This window comes from Haliotis cracherodii, unplaced genomic scaffold (assembly GCF_022045235.1).
Source record: "Haliotis cracherodii isolate W230 unplaced genomic scaffold, xgHalCrac1.p SCAF_2, whole genome shotgun sequence".
NCBI classification, from domain to species: domain Eukaryota; kingdom Metazoa; phylum Mollusca; class Gastropoda; order Lepetellida; family Haliotidae; genus Haliotis; species Haliotis cracherodii.
In genome coordinates, this window is record NW_027266275.1 from 39258000 (window position 1) to 39282972 (window position 24973).

The 24973-nt window shown below is 39.6% G+C and overlaps 1 protein-coding gene across 1 annotated transcript in view; it reads right to left on the minus strand.

Annotated features, from left to right (window-relative positions):
- The window catches only part of LOC139468077 (small G protein signaling modulator 3-like), a 75760-nt gene extending 54248 nt beyond the window's left edge, over positions 1 to 21512 (minus strand). Inside the window, exons 1-9 of the mRNA XM_071249786.1 lie at positions 21349 to 21512; positions 16552 to 16733; positions 15232 to 15301; positions 14131 to 14261; positions 12549 to 12743; positions 11841 to 11975; positions 11050 to 11166; positions 8165 to 8243; positions 6703 to 6848 (exon numbers count right to left, since the gene is read on the minus strand). Coding sequence (XP_071105887.1) covers positions 6703 to 6848; positions 8165 to 8243; positions 11050 to 11166; positions 11841 to 11975; positions 12549 to 12743; positions 14131 to 14261; positions 15232 to 15301; positions 16552 to 16733; positions 21349 to 21415 — 1122 coding nt within the window. The 5' untranslated portion in view covers positions 21416 to 21512. The remainder of the gene's footprint in view (positions 1 to 6702; positions 6849 to 8164; positions 8244 to 11049; positions 11167 to 11840; positions 11976 to 12548; positions 12744 to 14130; positions 14262 to 15231; positions 15302 to 16551; positions 16734 to 21348) is intronic.
- Between the last annotated feature and the right edge of the window lie 3461 nt (positions 21513 to 24973).

Here is a 24973-nt window from a genome sequence, read left to right on the forward strand (position 1 = left end):
GATTCTGCTCTTTCCACAGATACCATACTGTTTGGTGTTTTCACTATTGGTCTTGAAGTATAAGGGGTTACTGACCATGCTGACAGACTGTTAAAAATCAACAAAAATTTAACATTGTTAAATAAAAAAAAACCAAGTGGCTAAGAAGACATTAACTTGATGGTTTTTCATTTATTTTAGTCATATTGTCGACTGCACATTTCTAAAGGGTTTTCCATATATCTATAACACATGGTATGCCAACTAAAAGGGGTCACATGACCAACCTCTTAAGCATAATGATCAGAAATTAAGTTTGAACCCGGTCTGCGCCTGCAGACTTTATCCCAGTTTGCATGTGCAGAGGATGTCCCGGATTGCGTGTGCAGAGGATGTCCCGGTTTGTGGTGCAGAGGATATGATATGAAAGTTCATATACCAAGATATGATAACATTAGTCAGGCAATTTGAACACAAACTTATTGATAGCAACACCTTGAATGGCCAAGTGGAATTTGAAGGATTTCAGGCAAAAATTGTGCCAATTAATACACATCTTATCGTGACTAAAGAATGAAGGTATGTATCACTACATGAGGTAAGCATATCATGGGACCACCATCAAGATAAGAAACAAGGTCAAGGCCACATACCTGTGGAGAGCTGACACTGGACCGTACAATCTTACGTCCAACCACATACTACATCATTAATAATTGACATAAAAAAGCATCAGTAATTGAAAGTGTAAATTTGCAAAAGAAACATAAGTTTGATTTTTCTTATTTCCCCGTTTTACAGATTGCCAACAGTCAAATTTATTTAAGCGATATCTGAAAAGAATTCTTGGTAGGGTGAAGTGCATAACATGTAAAAGGGTACATTTTCATCCTTTAGAACCCAACTTCAGTACTTTTTGCATCACTGAAAATACACTCAACAGGACACTGAACCTCAAGCTCTTAATTTCATAACACATTGGGGAAATGTTGAGTCAGCATAAATATGAACCAAGTAATTAAATACAATAGCCTTACTACATGGCGCTTCCTTGGTCTGACTTCCCAATAGACACAGCGACTTCGAGCCGGAACCATCATGTAGCATTAGAACTGGACATTTACTAGAGTCACTCGACAACAGCACCGGCAAGTACGTTAAACTTTTCAGTTGATTATTAGTACTCCAAGGTGAAATAGCCATAAAACCAACACAATACAAACTGATCTACACTTCTGTGACATCACAATTCAGGCTACCATAACAGTCAAGAATCGAGTTGGTAATGTAAAACTCCCAGCTGTCACATAACAACAGATGTGCTGGACAAAATTGAAAATTACCTGCTCACTATTGGTTTTTAATAATCCTTAACAACACATATAATAGGGTCCAATGGTTTGTGTCCTGTCAAAACTAAAAAATCTGATAACATAAAAATGATTATTTGATTTAAATTGAATTCAGAAAAAGAAATTATGTTGGTTTAATCAAAAAGCTTTAGGGAAACAATGAAAAATAAAGAGAATATTTTACATAACAAATATAAGTCTTTTTCAGACAATAACTGCAGAGATACAGCTTAAAGATGTTACAGGACTTGGGCAGATTCTTCATTCATCATTGATCATGTTTATCAACTGTTTCCCTGAAAACTAAGAATATATCTTCAGCTTATCTATTAATAACGTCAAATTGTTTTTCATATTCGCAAAAAAAATTTAGGCCAAACAATCGAGTATAAATATTGAAATGTAATGATCATAAAACATTTATCATATATATTTGGAGAATATAATAAAAAGATTGCTGATTTGAATGAGTCACTTTCATAAAGATAGCTGTGTGACAAGTGAAACCCTTATCAGTACGTGTCAAATAGAAAGACAAAGCTAGCCAGACATATTCTTAATCATGAAATAACTACAAAAAAAATTCTAGAGAATGAAGCTAGATACTGCAAAAAGATTGCAATATTCACCGGTATATGAGTATTACTGGGTCACGATGCACGAGTTGTTTGTTTACAACCATTGCCATAGTCATGGCCGTTGCATCCAATCAATGATGAAACAATCCAGGTTATTTTTGTTTATAATTTATGAAACTGAAAGTTGTTTTTATTTTTTAGAAACATTATAAAGAAAATATTGGACTGCATGCTGCTCAACATGAAGTGTCCCAAGTCAACAATGGCCATTACGAGTGACTGACGCCTGAGACATTTGGCTGATAGCATTGAGAGGATTACAAAATTAACATATTTTTGTCTAGACTTGTCTAGATTTATTGTCACCTCAGGTTCACTGCACTTATAATGGCATATAATGACACCTTCTATCATGGAAGGAGGCAAGATCAAAGACTCCCATCATCTAACAGACAACAGATAGCGAAGTCATGCAGCAAAACATCACCACTTAACAGATTTATGTTTATATCAAAATATTTTTAATAAATCCTTCATGGACTGATGTTTTTAATGTATTAATTTGTTGAACAAAAAGGATATTACCGGCAGAAAAGAAACAGTAAGATCCGCTGGTTGTTATATCAGATATGTGAGGGTAATAACATTTAAAGTCTAATAAAATCAATTATAGGACACTACAGGCAATAATAAAATCAAAATAAAATTTTGACATTTCATTTGTTAAACAAACCTTCGAATTTGTAAAATCTAAATATTTTTAACATTTGGATACTTATCCTGTATTACTACCTTAATGCTTTCACTGCTGCTTTTCTGACAAGGAAGATGGAGCTGTGAGAAGTCCTGGCTGCAGAAGTTGTGACCGGAAGTAGCGATGTCATGTATAATCACTAGTAAAAACATTTGAAAGCTTCGCGGGGAGGTAGCAAAGCGATGGGCGGGCACTTTAGATGTAGTAATGCAGGATAAGTATCAACGTAAAAGAGACTTAGATTTTATTAAATTTTATCCTGCATTATTACCTTAATGCATTTTAATCAGACGGAACGGAAGGGGGCACACCTTAAAAATTTCAGGATAGACCCTCAACCAGTCCAGGTAACCAGCTTCCCGAGTGGGAAAACCGGAAGCCTAAGACCATTCCTGTCTGATACAGCCACATGAGGCAGAGTAGGAGGTGTGAAGTCCAGTCATGGAAAATGGAAAATGGAAAAGTAGAAAAGGGTGTCTGCCAAGTTCCAAATTCCAATGCAAGCAGCTAGAATGAACAGAAGAATGAAACCCTCTCGTCTCAGGTAATTTCTACCAGAGAGGTCGCAGGGTCAGCTCGGAGGTGTAAACGTCAAGACCGTCTGGGGTTTGTGACCTGCTGCTCCACCACCTGGGGACCAAAACTATGGACACCTTGCACAACCTCAAGAGCCACGCCTCGAAGATAATGACCAGAGAATACAGTATCCGAGCGCCAAAAACAACCCTCCATGATGGACTTGAAGGAACAATTGCTGTGGAGAGTCATGGTCGAAGCGACAGCTCGAATCTCATGGGGATTTTGGTAATGGGCGGTTCCATACCGGCGAGGTCATAAGCCTGCAAGATAATGGTGTGCAGAGGGTACATGACCAGGGAGATGTAGGTCTGAAGCTGATAATTTTGGCTGGTGGCAAGTAGGTCGCTGAGTGGTAGGCTGAGCTGCTGGCAAACCAGGGTGAAGGCATTGGGCTGGAGCATCCACTCCGTGGAAGCCACTTTATCCAGTCTGGAGAGTGCGTCCACCAGTCCATCTTGTGTTACCTGTCGCTGGGTACTAGGAAGAGATCCTGGTCTGTGCAAAACAGGTACCCGTGGAGATGTCACCATTGAAGAGCAAAGATGCACTCCAAGGCTGAATTAGGAGTTGCCTCTTGCTTCTTGAATCCCAATCTGTTTATGAGAGATAACTGAGAAGCCTGGTGGTAGTGATCTCCGCCAAGGCCACCCTGAGTTGATTACGTAGATGGTTGATTTGACATTAATGAAATTGTGGAGGAGCCAGTCATTGGATGTAAATCATCGTCGAGAGATTGAGCATTATCTGCGGTTTCGAACGCATGCATGGGAAAATCCACTTTCTGGTAACGAGGTGTATTAAATGCCGGAGTAAGGGACAGCTTCGAGAAATTGTCATCCAAAGCAAATATCAAATCAGTCAGCATGTGAACTGGCAGGATGAATGTAGGAGAGGACAAAATTGTGTCTATTTTATCAACAACCAGGCCCAGGGAGGCAGCGACTGAACCTAACCTATGCACCATCCAATCCGATACTTGGTTAAGCCCAAGAACATACCTACGGAGCTCAGCAAAGTGTCCTAAGGATAGTTGTAATGCCAGCGAAGCAGGGAATGACTACAGGACTGTCTAGAGCGAGAAGACCTGGAGTGCAGCGTGAAGACGGGGGAGAGTTAGAGGCACGTGTGTGAGGTTGACGAGGGGTAGTAGTGTCCTCTAAAGGAGCCAAGGACGGACATGAGGTAGTCGTAGAAAAGGAAACAAAGATATATTGATATGATGCACAAGAGGTGCCACCAGCACAACAGCAGGAGCCGAGGACATGGGTGGTAAGCTAATTAATGGTTGAAAACCTGGAGGCTCCTAAGGCGCCAGTGTAACAGCGGGCGTTGCGGTGGCCTGAAGCGCTGGAATGGGAACAGTGAAGACCAGGTGTGCCGCAGGCATCGAAGGAGTCAGAGACGCCATAGGAGTCATCTGAGCCCTGGATGACAGGGACATAGATTGCATCCAATGAACCTAAACGTGATCCAGATACGGTGCAGGTAAGGAGCCAAAACTTGGGAGGCATGAGAGGCGTCAGCGCTGGGCGTGCTGGTGTCTTTGACAATAAGTGCATACATGAGTGCAGGCGTGAATGCTGTAGAAGACTGCAGCGTGGTATGGGACAATAACACCTCAGTGAAGACATTAATAGGGACCTCCGTAGTCAGAGAAGTTTCCCTGTGGTCGGCCATCTGGGGATATCTGCAGGCACGTTGGGTGTGTCATTTCCTCAAGACACTAAGGTATTTAGTGAAGTCACGAGGGGAGAGAGAGCTGCAAAGATCGCACCACGACGATGGAACCCCTCACATGGTAGCTGTTGGAGGGTATATGCCACACAACTTGTTGGAACAACAACTTCTGCCGCCAGGACCTCTTACAGCTCAGCCTTCCTAGTCAGAAAAACAGCAGTAAATGCATTAAGGTAGTAATGGAGGATAGGTTAAAAAATTAAACAATTTGATTTAGTGTTACACTCAATGTTTTCATGAACTAAGGCGTCAAATTAGGTGACAAAAGTTGATGAAGCAATTGTCAACCCATTACGACAGCATCTTTGTTCTTGGAAATCATTCGCCTTTAAAATAAAGGTGAAACACTTCTTATACAGGAAGTGAAAATGTCCACTACAGCAACCATAGAAACAGCAGATGTGGGGAATACATACAAAAGATTGTGCTAACTCATCTAACAACACTTGGAACCTTATGTGGGTCCCTACCACCCCATGTAAATTTGTTGCTCTATACTTTTTAATTAAAAAAATACTAAAAAAACAAAACATATTTGGAACCTTTACAATCTTTTTGTCGGTGGACTTGACCTATCTCTGATGAATAGGCCTAATCTTGAAATTATGAATATCCTGAAGTAAGATCTCATGTCAAGCAGGGGATGTTTGTGAGAACAATAAATGCTTTCATGCAATAAAACTGTTAATATCCATTATCACATCATGGGCCCCTTTGAAGATCCGAGTCTTGAGCAAACCATGCTTGTAGTAAGAGGTGACTAACGGGTTCGGATGGGCAAACTCTTTAACTTTGTTGATGCATGTTATCATATCTCAATTGTGTAGATTGATGCTCATGATGTCAATCACCATCTTCTTGAGGCAAGGGAGTGACCTATCTCTAAAAGTCCAGTTTCCACCCTTGCCAAACTAGGCTGGGATTATGGAGTTATATTTTGGCTGGACTAACAAGACTATGCATAGTCCAACTTAAATCAGATAACGAAATCAACATCCAGATCGCCAACTGCCGTGCTGATTTCGGTCGATTGTCGGTCAAAGGGTGGAAACTGGACTTTTACAGTCAGTAAACTCCCTTGCCTCGGGAAGATGGACATTATTATTTTCACTGTGACTCTGAACCTTACAGGCTGCTGTTGCAACAAAATAAGAAAAGCTGGGCCATGTTTCACAAGGCGTTCATTGCACTATGACATAAGTCTGTGTTAAAGTATGGGAGTAAAGCCTTAGTGCCATCTTTGTGACTTCTTTGTGGAACAGGGCCCTGGACTTTTGCTGACTGCTGCATTCAACAACAGCAACTCTTCTAATAAGAGTCAGTAGCTCTTCTAATCTGGAACTTCTGTTGTTGATGGAGAGAATACCGCCTGCCATACAATGACATATTAGCCTAAAACAATGATGTGGATCCGATTACCTGACCAAACCTAATTTAATGTGCCAACCCAAACATTGCTTTCAGTGATATACAGTGTTCTTCACAAATCACAGAGCACGCATGAATACACATACCAAACAGTGCTAACTTTACAGTAGTTCGCCGAAATAGTAGCAGTGTTTGTGACAAAACAATTTAACAAAACTTTACAAGAACCTTCCCAATTTGAAATTGAATTGAATTGAATCAGAACCACATCATTGATTTTAATATGCATTAATAGATTCATTCCACTATTAAACATGTTAATTACAAGCACAAGCGAGCAAGCAAGTTGACCCACCTTCAGTTTGAGCATGCCCATGGTAATTTGGAAGAGTACCACTGACCCCTCATAAAAGAACAAGTCCCACAGACTGAGCAGCACCTTCATGTGCACGACACTGGCAAACAGGGTGAGGAACCAGTGCAGGCTGATGAGGGACAGCTCTGAAACAAACAGGACAGCATGCAGCAGCAGCAGGACGGGAGCATCCAGTTAGTAGCAAGGGATGTTCAAAGAAGCATTGTGCTGGGCCAACCAGCTGTCCAGCAAGTTGAAACACACATTATGAGAGTCACTGATCAAACAAAGGATCACAATCATGGTGAATCTTTGATTCAAGTCCACAATCATTCAAGGGACACAACTCTGCACAGCAAGCTGCAGCACTATAGAGGATAAGGCCACCTGTGCAGCACACTTGGTTAGCAGGTTAGTATCTAGCGAGACTAATTGTTAGTGTTTCTAAGCAGAACAAAATGTACCAGAACAAATCCTGGTACCTCCCTCTTTACTAATTGATTGTAGTTCATGCTCACATGCAAGGTATTATTTATCTATAAGTGTATTTTTGTTTTTGTCAGTCATTTGCTTCAGGTCATTGATGTGGTCCTTTTGAAATTGGGACACTGCTTTGTAAATAGTAAGCCAATATAATAAAGATGCTTCCCTGAATCAATATTTTCTCAGGGTTAGAGCTAACAGAGCTAAAAGCTTTGCTAGCCCAGTGTATGGTAAAGATATAATGCCCTTTTAATGTTAAAACAATGGGGAAACAGGGAAATTTACACCAGCTTGAATGAATATATTCTAGCCTTGGGCCAGCAGGCTAGTGTTAAGTTCTAACCCTGTTTCATGCTTATTCAACTATGGACATGATGGATGACAGGGTACCATTACAGTAAAATAATAATGACTGTATTCCATCAAATTGTTTGTATTTGATAGCTATATTCATTACAAAGCAAGTGTTTCCAGTTACTGACACAGTACAAGCCTTATTCAATTGCTATTCCCAATCATTTCTAATCTTAGGTTCTTTTTTTCAATACAACAACACATCAAATACGTAACACTGACAGATAATTGTTCCGATAGGTTAGTGAGTTGGGATTAATGCCACTTTCAACAGTATTCCAGTTATATCATGGTGCTGGTCTCAGACATTTGCCACTTTGGTGAAACCCACGAGCACGGGTAGGGCGCTGACGAACCAAGAAACATAAACAGGGTGAACAGGGATTCGAACCCACGATAATAGGTTTCTGGCATGCCCAAGGGACGAAACTCTGCACAGTGACTTACGAGGCCTTAGGCGACTTGGCCACCCATGCCGCACTGTGCTGATAGAAGCCTAGGAGTTGAATAGCATTCATGGAATACAGGACACAATTCACTTCCTAAGAAGCATACACAATATTACCGTGCCACACAATAACTCCAAGACTGTATCTACAACTTTTCACCATATTGAACATCTTACCTATGTCGTGTTCCTTCAAGACAAGGTCAACGTCCGGCAGGTAGCTTATGAGCAGCTGTCTCAACACCCGCTGGTCAGCCTGGGAATCAAACCCAACATCACAGTGTTAGTACCATGAGCCTGCTTGCCTGTAGCTAGTAATAATTTCAATAGGCCAATGATCAAATATAACATGATACCAGCGGTACATTTCTGTAGTACCTGTGCCATTAACAATCACAAAAATGTAAACATATTTTGTTCTTAAATGGATTATATGAATGGAAAATTATTTGCTGACAATGATTATGAATTGAAGGGTTCCTTTTTCACTATTTCTTGTTTTCACTTTATCGAATATTATTGTCATCTATAGATCACAAAACCAGGGACAGATGTATTGATCATGTTGATGTAATCCATAAGCTTGTCCGGCTTGTAGAAATTATTGCACTATGGCAACATAATAGTAATTACAAAACCATGGAGATAGTGAATAGGGTTTTTAATAGTCCCCGAAGTTCGCATTAATCTACATATAAAACGGTACAAGTATACTTGAGGGTAACCAAGGTAACATGTAAAATTTTATCAAATGTTTATCATGCTGATGACAGTAACAAGAGATCTCAAGCACATCTTTCATTAATTAAATCAAATCAACTAAATATGCATTGGTAGGTCTTCTGTTCATTCACTTTAATGAAGGAATATATCTCATAAAATGACAAGCTACAGTTGTATATCATATGTTAACCTTGCTTTCAAAATGAGTCTCACTGACCTGTATACCTATATAGTGTGTAGAGGCTGACTGACCTGTATGCCTATCCAGTGTGTAGGGACTGACTGACCTGAATGCCTATCCAGTGTGAGTGACTGACCTGTATGCCTATCTAGTGTGTAGAGGCTCACTGACCTGTATACCTATGAAGTGTGTCAGGGCTGACTAACCTGTATGCCTATCTAGTGTGTAGAGGCTGACTGACCTGTATGCCTATCTAGTGTGTAGTGACTGACTGACCTGTATGCTTATCTAGTGAGTTGGGACGGACTGACCTGTATACATATCAAGTGTGTAGTGACTGACTAACCTGTATGCCTATCTAGTGTGTAGAGGCTGACTGACCTGTATACATATCAAGTGTGTAGTGACTGACTAACCTGTATGCCTATCTAGTGTGTAGAGGCTGACTGACCTGTATGCCTATCTAGTGTGTAGGGACTGACTGACCTGTATGCCTATCTAGTGTGTAGAGGCTGACTGACCTGTATACATATCAAGTGTGTAGGAGCTGACTGACCTGTATGCCTATCGAGTGTGTAGAAGCTGACAGACCTGTATGCCTATCTAGTGTGTAGGGGCTGACTGACCTGTATGCCTACCTAGTGTGTAGAGGCTGACTGACCTGTATACCTATCAAGTGTGTCGGAGATGACTGACCTGTATGCCTATCTAGTGTGTAAAGGCTGACTGACCTGTATGTTTTTCTAGTGTGTAGAGGCTGACTGACCTGTATGCCTATCTAGTGTGTAGAGGCTGACTGACCTGTATGCCTATCAAGTGTGTCAGGGCTGACTGACCTGTATGCTTATCTAGTGTGTAGAGGCTGACTGACCTGTATGCCTATCTAATGTGTAGGGACTGACTGACCTGTATGCCTATCTAGTGTGTAGAGGCTGACTGACCTGTATACCTATCAAGTGTGTAGGGACTGACTGACCTGTATACCTATCTAATGTGTAGAAGCTGACTGACCTGTATGCCTATCTAGTGTGTAGGAACTGACTGACCTGTATGCCTAGTGTGTTGGGGCTAACTGACCTGTATGCCTATCTAGTGTGTAGTGACTGACTGACCTGTATGCTTATCTAGTGTGTAGAGACTGACTGACCTGTATACCTATCAAGTGTGTAGGAGCTGACTGACCTGTATGCCTATCTAATGTGTAGAAGCTGACTGACCTGTATGCCTATCTAGTGTGTAGGGACTGACGGGCCTGTTTGCCTATCTATTGTGTTGGGGCTGACTGACCTGTATGCCTATCTAGTGTGTAGTGACTGACTGACCTGTATGCCTATCTAGTGTGTTGGGGCTGACTGACCTGTATGCCTATCTAGTGTGTAGGGACTGACTGACCTGTATGCCTATCTGGTGTGTAGGGACTGACTGACCTGTATGTCTAGTGTGTTGGGGCTAACTGACCTCTATGCCTATCTTGTGTGTAGGGACTGACTGACCTGTATGCCTATCTAGTGTGTAGTGACTGACGGACCTGTTTGCCTATCTAGTGTGTTGGGGCTGACTGACCTGTATACCTATCAAGTGTGTTGGGGCTGACTGACCTGTATGCCTATCTAGTATGTAGGGACTGACCTGTATGCCTTTCTAGTATGTAGGGACTAACTGACCTGTATGTCTATCTAGTATGTAGGGGCTGACTGACCTGTATACCTATCTAGTATGTAGAGGCTGACTGACCTCTATGCCTATCTAATGTGTAGAGGCTGACCGACCTGCATGCCTATTTAGTGTGTAGAGGCTTACTGACCTGTATGCCTATCTAGTGTGTAGAGGCTGACTGACCTGTATGCCTATATGGTGTGTAGAGGCTGACTGACCTCTATGCCTATCTAATGTGTAGAGGCTGACCGACCTGCATGCCTATTTAGTGTGTAGAGGCTTACCGACCCGCATGCCTATTTAGTGTGTAGAGGCTGACTGACCTGTATGTCTCTCTAGTATGTAGGGACTGACTGACCTGTATACCTATCTAGTGTTTAGAGGCTGACTGACCTGTATGCCTATATGGTGTGTAGAGGCTGACTGACCTGTATGCCTATATATGGTGTGTAGAGGCTGACTGACCTGTATGCCTATATATGGTGTGTAGAGGCTGACTGACCTGTATGCCTATAAGGGTGCTGGAGTAGTAGGATGCCGGCAGCAGGTCCTCTATGATGGCACACATCATCCAGAATGTGTCCTCCTCTTCCATGAACAGCAGCAGGGAGGCAGCAATCTGCAACACAAACATTTATCCTGGGAATCTCTACTGGCATAAACACTGCAGTGAGTGAGTTAGTTTGGCCCAACATCGCTTGGATGTGGGAGGAGGGCCAAAAGTGATGTTTAAAACTTTACCACCCATGACCACCAGTACAATGCACCAAATCCTAGAAACACATTCAGGGCGAATGTAAGGTTCGAACACAAGATTTCTGGCAACACTAAGGTACGTAAATAAGCACAGCAAATCAAGGCACCTTAAATAACTGAGACACCTGTGCCTACTAAACAGTGAAGACAATCTATGACTTACACATATCTCTAGCAGATTGTACAGGATTTGAATGGTCCAGTACACCACAACAGAGGTCAAGGGATGTTTATAAACTTTAAGCTTGAAAAATCATGTACAGCCTGCTATAGAGACACATGTATAAATTTATCACAACAAGGTCACAAGTTACACGAGCTTAGTTTTGGTGGAAACAGTTTGTGTAACATTTATATCTATGTTCTGTCTGCCACCAGACTCTCCGTATAGCAACTCAACTGCAAACAGGGTCAGCAGTAGCGTGATGTGATGTCATGATGTCACAACCACATGTGTTTCAAAATACAATGCATGAAGCGAGTTAAGCCATGAGATATAGCATGATATATACCAGTAAGACAATACAATGCACCCACCACGCCTGTCCCCTGACAGTATCCGATGTCTGGGTACAACCACGCCAGGCCTCGCAGGATACGACGGAGTCGAGGTACACCAGTACTGTTGATGTTGCAGAAACATGTGTTGCTTGGCATTGTTCGAAGTAGATCCTAAATAGAGGAATTATCCAACTGTAGATAGCTCATCTTCTTGAGACAGCAAGTAACCATCCATTGCTATTTGTTGAGTTTTCATTCAACAAGTTAAACTTGGCCTTCTTCTTATCACAATGATTATTACTTTTCTAAAGATGTTTTGTTCCACAAACATCATATACAGTGGTCAAAATAGTAATAAAGATGAAATGAATAACACAGATCTTATAAGCATGATAAGTGATACCTTAAAAGTAGCATGAATAGTGATTTAAAAAGGGTTTGTAGGGAAAAGTCTTAGAGTTACTTCCCTTCACCCTTCACACTGAAGTAATAATGCATTACTGAAATCAGTTAAACTCGGCACTGGGGGGTGGTGGGGGAAGGAGAGAAAAAAGAAACGATAATTTGATTCCGAACTTCTGAAAGTTTGTGATTGAAGATCCACAGATCAGGTCATTATAAACAAAAAATCATCACATTTAAAATGCAGCTATCACTGGCTATTCATGATGATCAATCATGACAAATTCACAATTATGTATATTTTTGTAAATGTATAAAAAAAAAGATCTTGATATTGCTCACTTTTTCAATTTGTTTTGATGTCATCAGATGATCATTGGCACTGGCTTTAACTACATCTTTGTAGGTAAGTTCTGACTTCAGCTTTTTCTCCAGGGCACCTGACATCCTCATCCAGATCTGTGGCCGCAGAGAGTGGGGGATGCCTTGCCGCACCATGCCCTTTAGCTTCTCTGATCTCGGCAGCTGTGACTCCACCTGATAAATAGGCATGGAATATAGCACCATTACACAATAAAGCTAAAGACAGTGTCCATACAGAATTACATCACAAAATTCAAGGACTTTCCAAAGCTCCCTCCCCCATATTCAAGGCCATGGAAATTATAATTATTATATTCAATTCACTACACTTACCTTTCAACATCCAAGGTTCTTACAGTGATAACATATAGCAACACCCCCAAAAATGTTTGAAATTCAACTAGCAATGTTGTGCCCAGACACTTAGGAAGTGGGAACAGGGATATGTGCATAAATACATGGGGTCATTTTCAAAACTTATGGAACCATTTAAATGCTAATCTCAAGGGCTAGTAGAATATCAGGCCTTTTTCAATTTCTGGGCTGTGTCCCTGATATGTTACCTTTATTTCATGTATTTGGAGTAGTAAATGTTTTGGTTAAGTTGCATCCCTCGTCACAATACACAATCAGTATGTTACCTAATCATGCTAGAAGTAGAAGCTTCATTATGCATCCCTCACATGCAACTCAAAAGACGTTGAACATTTATTAAAGGACACACCGGTAGACTTTTTTTTATAAGACTAGTTAATCTGTCATGGCTGGTGGGTTATGCAACTCACAGCCTTCCAAATGTGGGTGTTCTTGGTATGAGTAGTACACATGTGGCATAAAAATAAACACTTTTGTTATTTAGTGTTATGAAGTAAACCAGAAAAACACAAAGTAGAATCCTTGAACTTTCTTGCGACAGTATTTGAACCTAGGGACCCCCATAAACTTTTAACATTGGGGTTATGACAAGGACCCCAATACATTCAGGATTAATTTGGAGTACAGCCAATCATGGATATAATTCCAGCAATAATATTTCAATTAAGGAAACATTTAACATAATTCAACATACTTGAAATTCATTCTTAATTTCAAACACTGCATAATCTTTTCATTGATAATATTTACTAACACAATCTGAATTTTCTTATAACCATGGTTAAAAAGGTTTGCAAAAGCTTGATAAACCTTTTGAAATTTCTTCTGATACTTTCCTGTTTACTGCTCTTTACCAAGTGCTTTAAGCCACCAGAAACAATCCTGATATCAAATAAGCAAATGAGTTCTGAGGCTTAATGCTGCATTTTAACACTACTGCAGTTATATCACAACGTGTCAGCTTGATGTGGGGATGTCTCACTCACAGACGTTTACCACTTTGGTGAAACCCACGAACACAGGCTGACAAACCTATAAACATAATCAGGGTGAACCAGGATTTATGAACCATTGTAGAAAGTCATCTGATGTCATCTGTAGTTCATGACAAGGGTTGATTCATGGAACAATGGTAAATACTCCAAATGAATACAGTGTCTTACAAGGAATATGAACTTGTTTGTACCTTGTCCCACGTGAGGTCTCCGACTTCGTTGTTGTGCGTGAACTCGAGGTACGCTGTCCACTTAAGTCGATGTTGAGGGTCCTCTACAAATGGCGTACTAAGAAGCTTACTGGAGTTCTCCTCAGGACCATCTGCAGCAGAACCAAGGATGTACTCATGTTACTCATGCACCAGTGACAGGGCTTTGTCTGCACCAGTGACAGGGCTTTATCTGCACCAGTGCCAGGGCTTTATCTGAACCAGTGACAGGGCCTTATCTGCACCAGTGACAGGGCTTTATCTGCACCAGTGACAGGGCTTTATCTGCACCAGTAACAGGGCTTTATCTGAACCAGTGACAGGGCTTTATCTGCACCAGTAACAGGGCTTTATCTGCACCAGTGACAGGGTTTTATCTGCACCAGTAACAGGGCTTTATCTGAACCAGTGACAGGGCTTTATCTGAACCAGTGACAGGACTTTGTCTGCACTGGACTAATGCCTATTTTATACTGCTAGTGCACTGAGATACCATGCTGCAGTTCAACATAAATATTCCACTCAGACAGAGCATACTGACTCCAAACCAACCAGTCCTTCTTGTTTTAGCCCCTTAATGCTGAGTGCCAGACAGGGAAACAATAAGTACCATCCATTAACAACTATTGGTATAACACGAAAGGGGATAAAAACTACTCCCATTCATATTAATATAGTTAGCTGAAGATTGTTGACGTCATTCGACAAATTGTGATTTGTGGTCTTTATAAGTAAACACAAAAATCCATCTCTGAATGTAGACATCCTCTTCGGTAATAAACAGAACATTATATTCATGTTCATGTCATACTATGTTTACGACACTTGTGTCTAAATTCTGGTATTTCTCGAGCAAGAGTCGTAAACAGAGCATGAGACATGAACACTCATATAATATCCTCATATTTATATTGAGGTATTGATATACTCCATATGGCTACAATTTATTATCCTGGTAATTTATTATCTCAGACAATGATTGTTGACTTCACAGAAACCCATATTCCAGGTTACCAGTACCTTGAATTCAAAAAAGGAGTTAAGGAAAAGTGGTGGGAAAATTAAACAAAAACTAAATCATACCTTCCTCTTCTACTTTGAATCCAAACTCATCATAGCGGTAATCCAACTGTCCCGTAGAGTCTTCCTCTGGCTGAAATATCAACATTACTAAAATACAACCACCATTCATTCAGGGTCCCGTATAATTTTTGTTATGTCTTTTGATCATGCTAATGTGACACAAAACATTTATCATGTTCATAGGAATAAAATATTTATCATATGATGGATAGTGTTATTGCATCTTCCCAAGGCAAGGAAGCTAACTGACTGTGACTTGCCGAACTAGGCTGGAATTTCTGGGCTTGGTAGAGGCTATTTTGAGTTATTACCCTTATATGCACCCCCTATTGACCAATCAGATTCCACCTCTCATAAAACTTCAAACAAAATGGCGGCTCCCAGTCAAGACGATCTGATCAATGATCAAGATCTATGTTGTAATCAAGTGGGTCTTACCCCACGAAGTGCATCAAATTATGTGAGCACCTTGACTAAAAACATGAAATAATTTAGAAAATATCTGTCAAGGCCCACTTGACAATACACTTTCTTTGCAAATCCTGCATACACCAAAATCTGCAAGTTGAAATCCATGTTTACGAACTGATGTTGATTTCGTAAAGCGATTTTGACTGGACTATGTATACAATTATTTGTTCAGCCAAAATATAACTCTATAATTCCAGCCTAGTTCAGCAAGGGTGGAAACTGGACTCAAATAGTCGGTTAACTTCTTGCCCTGGCAAGATGGTGAGCACCTTGATCAAAAACATGAAAAGGTTGGGAAAATATCTGTTGACGCTGAGTTGTCTTTATAGATGCTTTGTGAATCCTGCAATAGACCGAAATCAGCACGGCAGTTAACGAACCAGATGACAATTTGGTTACATGATTTTTATTGGACCATGCATCATGTGCATAGACTCATAAGTCCAGTCAAAATATAACTCAATAATTCTAGCCTAGTTCGTCAAGGGTGGAAACTGGACTTTGATAATTAGTTCACATTTTTAACTCCTTTGCCTCATGAAAATGATGTTATTGATGAATTCTATAAACTTTGTGTCATAATCATCTAAATATGCAAATGAGGTCACCTATAAGCATGATAAGGAACTACATTTAAGCTATATACATTGCTGCAATGACATCTTGATCAATGAAATTTGTCCAATATTTATATCCAACTTCTTAATGCCAATAAAGAATCTCAATGTGTAATGCCTTTTCAAGGCAGATTCAAATATAAGGCCTTGAAAGATTTGAAATCAAGAATGAAAGTTAACAGGTCCTTGACCATGCTGACATAGAAAACACATCATGATGACACAATCTTACAGCATTGCCAAACTTCAGAATGATGTCTTGGGGCCACATGGAAGGTGTCAGTGCTGAGAAGTGTCCCCCAGGGGAGGGAATAAACCCCCCACTGCCGGTGAAAGAGGGCGTGGCAGTGATGCTGATGCCTTCACCGGTACATATGCTGACAATATCTTCTTCATCCTCGGATAGTGTTTCAACTGAAACAGAAGAACATTTCATAAAAACAAGATAAGGGTGAAGTGAAATGGGGTTTCACACCGCGTTTAAGATTATTGCACTTATATATAGGGACATACATGCACTTGTGTGTGTGTGGCTGCCTGTACTAGTCTGGAATAACGCTGATTTTATAGTGCTAGCCCACTGAGATACCATACTACAGTTTAACATTGATTCCACACTCAGACACAGTATACTGACTCTGCGCCAACCAGCCCTTGTTTTAGCCCCCAATGGTGAGCGCCAACAACAAGTACCATCTTTTATTAGTTTTAATGTCTTTTGGTATGGCAGGGCCAAGGATCTAACACTAGACCTTCCGCTCTAAGGGCGCTCTACCACTAGACTATAGAGACGGTCAAGAACAAGTTTATACAATTACCTCTTCAAGAATTCCACAATCACAATACAAATGGATGAATTCTCCCCCTGACCCTTGCTAACAAAACAGTGTTTGTTTGCTGTTAACTCAGCAATATTCCAGCTATATGATGGCGGTCTGTAAATATTCGAGTCTGGACCAGAAAATCCAGTGATTGACATCATCAGCATCAATTCACGCAATTGGGATCAATTACATGCATCAACCAAGTCAGCAAGACTGACCGCCTGATCCCCTTAGTCGCCTCTTACGATATGCATAGTCACCTTTTACCAGTTGTTTACGGCAAGTATGGGTTGGTGAAGACTTATTCTACCCCGATCATAAAACATTTTGAGCCCTATGCAGAAACAAAAATTAAATAAAAGATATTAAAAAAATATTGTAAAAATGGTGCCATGGAACTGCAGCTCACCTGCATATATATGTAGTCAACAGTTTAAAATGTGAACAAAGACAGACACTTAAAATATGCTGTCAGCATGATTGACATGATGAACATGATAAGCGGATATTTGATTTATAACTTCTTATTTGCCCTCTAATGCCTGACCATGCCAACATGGCAAAGATTAAGCAAAACAAAACTAATTTTCTTACGCCCAAACACTGATTACGAGGTTAAACTATGATGATTACTATGATAAAATTGTCATGATGATGGATACAGCGGAGTTCTGTTGTCCACAAGCATGATCAACATGGTCAATGGACATGCAAGATGAACAAACAAAATACCTCACATATATAGTCACTTCACCATGCTAACTAGGGCTGGGATGGACAACTTGAGTACTCGGGTCAGGTGGGTCTTGAGTAGAACCTGAGTGCCCACAGGAGTAGCGAGACCCGAGGTTAGTCACGTGATATATTGTTTAAAACAAGTTGCTTATGTTTGCATTGGAACTACTCCTGTAGTCCTTACCAACTGCCCAATAGTTAAGGTGTCATAAGGACAAGTAGAAATTTGCCATTTTTAAGGGGTTTGATATATATGTTATCATTATAAGGACTAGTGCATTGAAACTGTTTGTTTCTAACACTGCATTTCTTTCTGACTGTGCACACTTTGTTTCTGACTTTTGTACGTTTCAGTAAAGATATAACTTCAGTTGACTTCAGTATATGCATGTTCTGATTTTTTTCTTCATTTATGTAAATAGCATTTGCCAGGGCACGGATAAAACAATTCTTGATACCAACATAGGGTATCCAGGTAGAGTTGGATAATAGGGGGTTGAGTACCTTGGTCGTAAATTTGGACTCATCCCAGCCCTAATGTTAACCATTTATCATGCAAAAGAATAAAACGAAAAAGTTGTTTACAAAATATTGCATGGTTTAAGTCTATATTGCATTGACCAGGGATTTATCTCAGATTCAAACTAAGTTCTCTTGACAGGAAAATTGGGGGGAAAACAAACATTATGTTCAACATGTTCATCAGTGAAATATAAATCACCTCTATAAACATTACAGATTCTTAATATGAGTTGGGTAAATCTAAATAACAATTTAGGAATGTTTACAAGCATTTGTCGCATAATATGGGCTGATCATATACCTCTGAAAAGGTCTAGATAAATTCCTGTTGATAAATCATTCAATGGTTTATCAGACAGACACAGAATGTGACAGTTAATGCTGCTACAGAAATGTGACATTTAGCATTTGTTAGATCAGTTTTCTTAGCTTTTAGCATGTTTGGCTTGTTATTGATTTTCAAGTTAGAAGTCAGATATTTCACTCAAATATTTGTTCATTTATTCTATCTTTTAATCAACAATGATCAAAACTAATCACATACAAATAGGATTATCATTCATCAATACTGAAGATATCACAAGGACTAGTAGAAATTTGCCCTTTTCACATGTTTCAAGAGTCTTGCTATATGTTATCATCATAAGGACTAGTGTACTAAAACTGGGGTGCAGGCTAAAATGGCACCTCTATTTTTAATGAAGATAAGAACAATTTATGTAGTATTCTATATAATTTATTTACATGGTATTTGATGTATTCACATGGGCTAATTTTCGCCAGGCAATATTCATGATAGTAGCCGTTTTTACTTGAGGCGAGGTGCCGTTTTCGCCAACCGGTGCCGTTTTTACCAGCTGACATTTTGCTGAGGTGCCGTTTCAGCTATAACCCCTAAAACCGTTAGTGTCTAACGCTGAGAACATGGAGAAGGATGCTAGCTAAAATGTCCCCTGATCAAATGTTTTTGCCACTGTCAGCCAACCTGGGCCACTATATCACTTCCCGTTAATTACTGTTATTTATAGTATGACATTTATTGCCTTAATTGTTCATCCCCTGAGCAATGTCGGTTCATCACCCGCATAAGTCCCATGTCCAGAGCAACGTCATTGTCTGTCCATTGTTGTTCATTACTATATATTCGTTACCATTACACGGTGTTAGTCAAGCTTGGTATTCTGAGTGCTGGTGTAGGGACGACCTCGAACAGGATGTGTCGCTCGTAGGAAACGTCATGAGGTTGAGCTGGAGCTCCGCTCACCTCGTGCCTGAGCTGGAACATGTGGAAGGTCCGCTCATCGCTGTGTTTGTGTTGTCAGTGCAGGTATTCCGCTCATTGTGCAATTGTTGTTTATTGATTACATAAAGCGTTCCGGGACAGTGATGTCGATTTTGTCCTTTATTCCCCCAAGAGCTAATTCCCCGCTGACACATAGCTGAACTTTGATCAATTAGAACAAAAAATGATTCTCTTTAACAGTCAAATAACTCAGATTTACCATAAAAAATTACCCATTAGAAACAAATGAACTTATACATTACATACACAACTAAACATGCAAAAGATTGTTCGGAAGACAGAAGAAGAGACAAATCATCTGATTTGGAATTAATTGTGCAAATCACAAGTCCAGTTTATGCAGTCACCAGGCCATGAAACCTGAGACATGTTATCATGTTGTTTTGTCTGTGTTTAGCATGTTGAGTAAATAGACTAACTAACAGTATTGAATTCACAGATTAGGTGTGTACTTAACAATTGGATAAACACATACTACAAGTGAAATCCCTCAACAGGTTACTGTATTATTAGTAGTAATAATCTTGAATAGAGGGAAAGGTAATAAATACCATTCACAGCAGTCTGTAAATGCGTATGATATATATCAATTGAATGCCGCTGTACCATTACAATTTTCATTACCTACTCTAAAAGCTTTTTCTTTCCTGAAGTTTTGTCATCCTTTAAACATGCCATAGGATTTTCATAAATTCTATCAGTAATTCCACAGCTTCAGAACAAAAATTGTTTCCCCAACTATCAACAGGGTATAGATTAGACCAAACAAACTTCATTTTCACATGTCCTGGACAGGCAATGGCGTAAACTCTTAATTTGCTGAATACAGGCACATTTCTAGTAAAGATTGATACTTCTGAGTACAACATGTTATTTTCTGAAAATCAATCAATGAAGGTGTACATCTATTATTCTGTAATTTTTCAATTACTTGAATACTGGTATGTACATTCAACATGGTTGTTTTTGCTAGGGGATGTTTTTGCACGGGAACGTTTTAGCCATAAGTTGTTTACAATAGTACTATTTCTATACAGTATTAAAACTTGATCATTATTAAATTTCTTAAATTAGGTATAATGAAAGGTAGATTTGTCATAAAAATGGGTTGCTAACTTGAAATAAGAGTATATTACAAACATAAAATCATATGTCATACACCATGTACACTGTTTGCACAAAGAAAGTAGTCTAACTGGACCCCAACTACTGACAAGGAAGAGGATAGTGTCACTGTTATTGAAATTACTGACACGTAGCCCTGGAATCAGGATATCAACATATCATGCTTTTATTTTCCCAAACAGTGAAATGTAAAATACTGCCAACATAAATATTTTGATTTGTACAAGTATACTCACTTCCAATAATAATTCTTGAAATCGATTAGAGTTACCTCCCCTGTACATTTTCACAAATATTACCAAACGACGGACAATAATAACATTTGCAACATATTCATACGTCTGCAAATAAAATAAAATAACAGACCTGCCAGTAACGAACGGTATTCTATAAGCAATACTCTCAGAAGTCAGTTTTACACTCTCACGAATTAAGTTGACAATCAATCACATAAGCCGATGTGGCACGACGATCGCGACATCAGCCTACATCGTTCAACATGGAGTACATTTTGACATACCAGCTGTTGACTTGCTGCTGTATCCGTCGAGTGAACGATCCCCGAAAACTGCTTTAGCTAATTCCATTTTTCCTATGTTAGATCCTTAGTATGTGCCACTGACATATTATTCGCTTATTACATCGTGGGAACACTTATCAATCGCCATTGACTCGTATGCAAATTATGTTGACAGTGCGTAGGAATATACTTAGAAAGTAGAGCGTGTAATTATACACCAATGAAACAAAATCATGTTCATTTCATTTATGGCGCATTTAGCCACTCTGCGTTAATTAATGTATATTGCGTTCGGATCCTTCAAAAATATATTGCCATTATTGATACATATCCCAAATATATTTCACTATTTTCGGGGACTATTTTGTTTACCATTTTACAAGATCGGCATACGTCAGAGGGACCGTTCATTACTGATATTGAAAGCTGTGCTACATTGATCTTTTTGTTACCCGACACATCACAAATATATATTTTACAAATACATGACTCTGAAAATATATAACTGGTAACAAAAAATATCATTGTTATTACCACTGATCCTGTGGTTGTTATCGAACCAAGCTGTGACTAAAGTAAAGGAATACATGTGATTACAGATTATTTATAAGCCAACCGCCCACAGTGAATTATCATTTTGCTTTCAATGTAGATTATTAAACATTTTGCAGGCCATGAACTATTTTCTTCCTACTGTCGATTATATATAGGACAAAGGGAGTAAAAAATAGTATAAACGTGTTTTGTTTTGGACTGTAAATTATATAGTAACAACTTTACCGCGACACCCTATGTTTTGAACAGCGATATTCATTTTACGTTGATAGGATATTTCCTTATCAGCACAATATCCTAGATAAATCACCCCACACCACAATGAACAAAGAGAAATCAATATTAATTTCAAGAGATTTATGAAAGAGATGGAAATGCTAATTTGCTGTTTATATGTTTTATCCAGTATCGACCAGAGCTATTGTAATACCGCCGACACGTGGACAGTGATAGCAAGATAATCAGCAAGTATATGCCTGACTATTCTCTGTGGATATGTATAAAAAATAAATTATGATAAAATATTTTTATTCTGCCCTTCCAGGCCTTTTAGAGAAGAACGCACAAAACCACAGTGAGTATTAATAAACTGGATATGTATTTATTATTGATATTAAAACATTAAACACATAAGACAGGGATGTTCTATTCAATATATCCTTGCAAAATGGTGGAGGCGACAATACTTTCTCACTTTCTCGCTCAGACACCCACCCACTCACTCACACATTCATGCTCGTCTGTACATTGAGTGAAATAGCATACCGTAACGTTGTGTTCAACATTATTAAAGTTTTATCACACCTGTCTAAACAAATGCCTTGACTGTCAATCCAGTGGAGAAAACAAAATTGAACTGATTGCAAGCTAAATCGGCCAGGTCTTCTTGAGTCAAATGAAGCAGACTCTGTCATCCACAAAATAAATGCTTGACAACTGACATTGAAATAAATGCCGAGTTCAACGTGTGCTCAGTTGTGTTGGTTGGTATTCTTGATGGGGAATAATTATAAAGCGTTCCTCCTTCATCACTTTTGTTGTCAATTGAAAATAAATAAAGTTCTACCACCCTCCTCACTTTTGAGAAACATTTAATGATTTTATGCAGCCTAATAAAGCCTCAGCGGATAGTGATCACTATTTACTTTTCCGACTTGACGTCCATCTTGGCCATACGATACCCATTATATAGTAGCTTGAGACAAACATACAGTATTCACCCTATCCCGGGTATGCTAGTTTCCAAACATTTATTGCGCATTTTGTTCTGCTTTGATCTCATCAGCTCTTCGCTTTATTCACTCTTGCGTTCATTTTCACGTGGATGGTGAATAAATGTAACACAGGAATATTCTTGTTTGTATATGTGTATTGATCTGAATAGTCACACTTCAATGGCATACGCACGGAAGGCTATAACAATACGTCCTATCTATATGATAATGAAAAGTGTTTCGATTAAGTGTTTATGCATGATATATGAATATTTTTTCTGTTGTTTTAATGAAGCAGATAAACACCATTATAATTTTACATCACGTAAAAATACAATGTTGTATACAATACACTACACCAACGCAGTCAAGATGAGAGAAATCGTCATCCAAATACATGATGTTACATCAGCTGTTTTGGCGAGTCATTCATAAGGATGGATTTCTTGGAATCAGTCCCATCCACTTGATCTGCTAAGAAAAGGAAACTATACACCCATGTTTGATGGTGGCTCAAAATGATACAAACAAGGAAAGGTTATTCGATGGTGGCGTATTCGTTACGGGTATCATAGTTGTCTTCGGGACTTATGATTATAAGTTTGCAGGGTTTCGACGACTGTTGTCCGCCTTGAATGAAGCGTATACTTTCCTCTGGCCGGCAGTGTATCTCTCACCCACAGGACTTTCATGTTCACAGGAGGCCATTAAAATAGTTATGTACTTTGAAACACCGTTACGTGAAACTGGACGATGCCGTTCTGAGCGACATCGTCCCGGTTTCCGGATAGACGAATCATAAATACACAGTAAGGTTCCTTGATATTGAAGTACGTTCCCAAAATTATTCGTTCGAAATGTTAGGTGTCCGAACTGACGGGATCCAGATTAACGGGGTTTCGGTGTATTCGCCTGCTTGATTAGATTGTATAATCTAAGTTAAGCTAATAGCTGTATAAGTTCCCTGTTATATTTTGTTTTGTTTGGATTGGTTTGTTGTTTAACGCCGCACTCAGCAATATTCCAGCTATATGACGGCGGTCTGTAAATAATCGAGTCTGGACCAGACAATCCAGTGGTTAATATCATGAACATCAACCCACGCAATTTCGATTATGACAGGAATCAACCAAGTCAGCGAGCCTGACCACCCGATCCCGTTAGTCGCCTTTTGCGACAAGCATAGTCGCCTTTTACGGCAAGCATGGGTTGCTGAAGACCTCTTCTACCCCGGAATCTTTAATTGCATCGACATATATGACATGGGCCATACATCCCGTTGACAAGACATGAACTGGGCAACATGTTGTGTAGACTGATCATAGCACTGACGGGGCGTCCCTTGGGCACGCTAGAAACCTATGATTGTGGGTTCGAATCCCAGTTCGCCCCAATTATGGCACCATATACCCGTGCTCGTGGGTTTGACCGAAGTGGTATACGTCTGTGACCTGCATCACTTCGGGCTTTTCTCCCACATTAAGCTGACACACCATGATATAACTGGAATACTGTTAAAAGCGGCGTTAAATCATGCTCAGTTTGTGTGTGCTTTTATCCACCATACATATTCTTGTTATAAAGATTACATTTATTATACAGTATGGCTTGTTGGAGTTATGAGTATATATAGATAGGATTATAAAAATATGGGTTTTGTTAGGCTTACTATTTGCCAGTTGGGCACGGACAACGCAAAACCTTCCGCTGTGGTATCCGCGGGGGCATTTGACGTCATCCTGACCGACGGATACTGGTGATTTAACGAGCGCTTCCAATGGTACGCCATTTCTCACTCGGGGTATTCCTTGAAAAAATAAATCCCTTTTTGAGTTAATATTTTCCTTGAAGAATGT